The sequence below is a fragment of the Triturus cristatus genome, chromosome 7 (genome assembly GCF_964204655.1).
Source record: "Triturus cristatus chromosome 7, aTriCri1.1, whole genome shotgun sequence".
Classification (NCBI taxonomy): Eukaryota; Metazoa; Chordata; class Amphibia; order Caudata; family Salamandridae; genus Triturus; species Triturus cristatus.
In genome coordinates, this window is record NC_140590.1 from 577,950,916 (window position 1) to 577,955,819 (window position 4,904).

At 45.8% G+C, this 4,904-nt stretch overlaps 1 protein-coding gene across 1 annotated transcript; it reads left to right on the forward strand.

The window, feature by feature from the left end:
• The first annotated feature begins 889 nt into the window (after positions 1-889).
• LOC146810160 (dual specificity protein kinase CLK3-like) lies at positions 890-2,008 on the forward strand. The gene has a single exon (XM_085617138.1). The coding sequence runs from the start codon at positions 890-892 to the stop codon at positions 1,691-1,693; it is 804 nt and encodes a 267-aa protein (XP_085473264.1). The 3' UTR covers positions 1,694-2,008.
• Positions 2,009-4,904: the final 2,896 nt, after the last annotated feature.

Genomic DNA, 4,904 nt, shown 5'->3' on the forward strand with positions numbered 1-4,904 from the left:
AGAATACAAGTAGAGAATAGCGAAGGCCATGCAGAGAACCGGGGCGGGTTTCTTACATATGTTGTGGAGCTGTCCGAGGCCGGGCGCCTATTGGAGAGCAGTCAGTGGGCTGTTGCTAGGGAGTGTGGGTCGTACTATCCCATTCGACTGGCCTGAACACATTCTGCACCATTTTAAAAGATCACGTAAGGATAAGGTGACGTCCCGATTCCTAGACCTGGGGCTAGTAGTAGCAAAACGTCTTATTACGAGGCGGTGGAAAGCACATGAATCGCCACACGTGCAGGCATGGAGCGCCTCATTTCAGGCATGGGCCGGGGCGGAGGGGACCGCTATCCGGAGGGAGGAAACTCTGGGCCTGCGGAGGGAACCCATGGCGGACCGTTGGGGGCAGTTACTGGGGGAGCTTAGACGCCTAGGCGCGGAGGGTTGCGCGGAGCCATCGGAGGTGGTTGACAGTGTCGGCGCGAGTGAGGGCGGACCGTGGGCTACTCTACTGACGGGATGATATGCCCCTGCCTACTCTAACCCAACGCTGCGGCGCCCATAATCACACAGGGGTGGTCACGGCTGAGGCACACACAAGTGCTCCCGTGGGGGATGGAAGGGTGGGGAGTTAATGGTGGTAGGGGGAGTAACACGTATGCATAAATAGTTCATGCTGCCATTGTTATTGTTCTTGTTATGAATAACCCTTGGGTATTGTGGGTAACTTGTCTGTTTTAAATACCTGAACGGAGCGGGCGGCATATGCTTACAGGCACAGAGCTTTGGTTGATGCACGGTTACTCCTGTCCCTTCTTATGAGACTGCACCAGAACTGCCACAGATACTGCAGTTAGCTCTGAAGTGGGAAGCGATTGCAGCATGGTTTGAATACATGTTAAGCATGTGCGTCCTGATGTCCGATTGGTTCAACTTCCATGGTCATGTCTGCATCGCCTTCGAGCTGCTGGGGAAGAACACCTTTGAATTTCTTAAAGAGAACAATTTCGTGCCGTACCCCCTAAGTCACATACGGCACATGGCTTACCAGCTGTGCCAAGCCTTGAGATTTTTGCATGACAACCAGCTCACCCACACGGACCTCAAACCCGAAAATATCCTGTTTGTGAACTCTGCATTCAGTACTTTGTACAACGAGAGAAAGAAATGTGAAGAAAGGGTGCTAAAGAACTTCAGTATTCGGGTTGCTGATTTTGGCAGTGCAACCTTTGATTATGAGCATCACACCACCATTGTGGCCACTCGCCATTATCGCCCACCTGAAGTCATCTTGGAGGTGGGCTGGGCACAGCCTTGTGATGTGTGGGGGATCGGTTGCATCCTTTTTGAGCACTACCGTGGGTTCACTCTCTTTCAGACGCATGAAAACCGTGAACACTTGGTTATGATGGAAAAGTTCCTTGGACCATTACCAACACGTATGATCCGCAAAACAAGAAAACAAAAGTACTTTCACAAAGGAAAACTTATCTGGGATGAGACCACATCAGATGGGAAGTACGTGACTGAGAATTGCCATTCTCTTGAGACTTACATGCTTCAGGATTCAGTGGACCACATGCAGCTGTTTGACCTACTGAAGAGGATGCTGGCATATGAACCTTCGATGAGGATCACGCTCCAGGAGGCCCTGAATCACCCGTTCTTCAGTGGCCTGACCCAAGAAGAGCGCACCTTGTGCAGCTGAACCTCCAATCGTGACCTAAGCAGATGACAGCTTCCTTCAAAAGGGTCGACCCTCTTACACTATGGTGTCAAGGGGTGTCATTTTTTATATGCTGTTGTACATACTCTGGGACTTTTCGCATTACCTTGAAGAAAGATAAAAGGAACTGATAAATATAACTAGCCACCTTTTTCTCTGATGTCAAGAAACGACAACACTGGAGCAGAGTGAGATGTGGCAAGAATGCACAACTCCAAGGGCACGTCGTCTCTAGAGATATTTATGTTGTAAAAATTGAAATAAAGGTGTTTTTTCTTATAAAAAAAAAAGAGAGAATAGCGAAGGCCAGAAGATAAGATAAAGTCAGGAAAGAATGGTGTGAACCGACAGACAGCTGAGACAGGGTTTAGTCAAACCAGACGAGGATTAGTGGACTCAACCAGTCCCTGACATCAGTCTCGTAAACAGAGGCAGAAGGTTATTTGACACGTCGCAGTAAGATCAGCAGACAAACTTTGTTCATTGTGCTGCCTGAGTGAGGGCAACACAAAATGGCGGTGGAACACAAAAAAAATGGTGGCTGAATACAAGCGAGATCGAGAATCGAATTTCCTCAGACCCTCCTTTTGCCATAACTCAGGCAAAACACACAGATTCACGTTAATCTGAATCAATGTCAATAGCCATGAGGTCGTCAAACTGTTGCTGCAACATCATTTTAATGTTCTCTGTTTTCTGTGACTCAGGTCTTGGGACACACAGAGTGGCACAAAGACCGCAGATGGCGGGGCCACACTGCATACAGAGACAACAAGAAAAAATGATGGCCAAAACCACTCCAAGGAAGGTTAGCACCTTACATCCCCATTTAGATAGTAATCCCCAAAACCATCCTAATAAAGACCAATCTCCTTCGTCTTGATGAATCGATTCGGAGATCATGTGTAATTTGGAGATGGCTTGGTATACCATAGGGGCGTCGTCAGGTATATAAATACAACAGCTAGATCCGATCAATTTACAGACTCCACCACGATCTGCAAGAATAACATCTAGTGCAATCCGGTTCTGCAAAGTCATGAGACGATCCGCCTGAAGTTCAGCTGTGAGATTACTCAAGGCTCCCAAAGTGACATCTATGGTAGTCTCAACAACACGAACCAGCTGTCTCATGTTTCTGCTGTTGGCCATTGGGCCCCAAAAAGAAGAAATCCTTTGAGGAAATCACTTCCCTCTTGTCCTGCCGTGTCTTTAGAATCAATAATCCCTCTGCCATATCTGTTTCTATGATGGCCTGAAGGAGCAGTGTATGTAGGAGGGAGAAGAAAAGCTATATATCATGTTCCTGAAAAATCCGTTGGTAGCCACGTGTAAGCTCTATTGTGGCAGACAAAATATGTGCCCTGGGATGGCACTAACGGCGGTGAATTCTAAGACGTGTAGATGTATGTATGGGAACAAAAGCTTTTTCTTTGTCCAGTGTCAGTAGTCTGGCCATTCATTTGTAAACAGAAATTATCTTGATGAGGGACAGTCCAAATTGGTGGAGATGTTCCCTGTTTAGTTTTATCTGTAAGGCTAGTAATGTAACGAGTCACGTTCCAATTAGTATATGTTTGTCTCTCGTCAACAGGAACCTTATTATTCTCCACAATTTTAGTCATAGCCACCATTCCCTTTATCAGAGAATTATGACTAAAATCTGGCTCACTACCAACTGGACGTCTAAATCGGCTCTGATATGCATTTGAAAATATTACAAAATAGGCCCAAGCGGAACCTTCATAAGAAAATGGAAGGACTAAATATTGCATCCCTTTATCTGTGGTATGAGGCATAAGTCTACACACCCAACAGTCGGTTGTGTTGACTACCAATTGGTGTTGGATAAATGAATTATTAAAATATTCTGTTCTCCTGATTAGTTCATGTTGGGGAAGTGTATATAATTGATGTGGGGAGATAGTAGAATGAAGAGGCAAGAGATAGAATTAGGGACAACTTTTTGCTGCATAGCATGAATAACCCAACCTACACAAGCCAATAAGATACACAAAAATATAGAAACACACAATGTTACGCCACATCGACTGTACATTATTTTACAATATTTCTTTCTCATCACTTCCTTATTATCCTTCTTTCCTAATTTAACATCCATCCTCTAAAATTGTTGCTCACGGCAATCTTCCTTACTCACTTGGCTGTGATTATTAGCCTTCCTAAGACACTGCAAGTCCTGGGGGCCTAGCCATTATACAGGTCACAAACCAAGACTCCTACCGTGACCCTGCAACCTGGACAGATGATAAATGTAGCAGAAGAGATGGAAATCTCAGGTGTCCTTGACCAATCTAGGTCTTAAATTGTATCTAGTCCTTGTTGGTACAGTTTGGTCTTGAAATAGGTTCGGTGGCTCTGTAGTGTTTAATCGGAGATGGGAAGGTACGGCTTCTTGTAGAATGTCGTCATCTTCTTTCTCCGATCGAGTTCCATCCAGGTGTGCACTACTGAAAGGTATGAATCGGGGGACTTTTTCTCCTTCAGAATCACCTATACCCTCACGAACCCACTGATCAAAAGGCAAGGGCACTTTCTTGCAGTGCACGCCGTGGATCCAGTTCTTTTTCCCTTCAACTTTTACTGCTGTGCGAGTTGTCAGGAGAACTTGTCGAGGCGCCTTCCAGCGAGGTTCCAAATTCTTTGTCCTCTGAAAATTTTTCACACAGACCCAGTCTCCAGGTTGGATAGAATGACCTGGGTCTGTGGAGGCTTCTGGTAAAGCGTTTTGAACCTGTTGGTGAAGAACACGTAATTTAGTTGTCATGTCATGTAAATAGTCAATCAGCATTGGATACTGTATATCAGAATACTTTCTAGGGCGAGGGACTCCCCATACATTAGCTGGGCGCCCGAAAACAATCTCGTATGGGCTGAGTCCCAAACGAGAATGTACAGCTGTTCTAGTGGACAGGAGAGCCAAAGGTAAAGCATCGGGCCAATTAAGACCTGTGCTGGCTTGTACTTTTGCAAGCTTAAGTGTGAGAGTGCCGTTATAGCACTCTACCAAACCCGCGGACTGAGGATGATTTGCCGCATGAAACTTCTGCCTTATACCAAGACCGGTACACACTTTTTGCATAATTTGCATAAATTGGCCGACAAATTCACTTCCATTGTCACTCCAGACAATGCGCGGCAAACCAAACCTAGGGAAGAACTCTTTTAGAAG

Coding starts and splice junctions, on each gene's coding strand:
- LOC146810160 (XM_085617138.1), top strand. CDS start 890: ATGTGCGTCCTGATGTCCGATTGGTTCAACTTCCATGGTCATGTCTGC.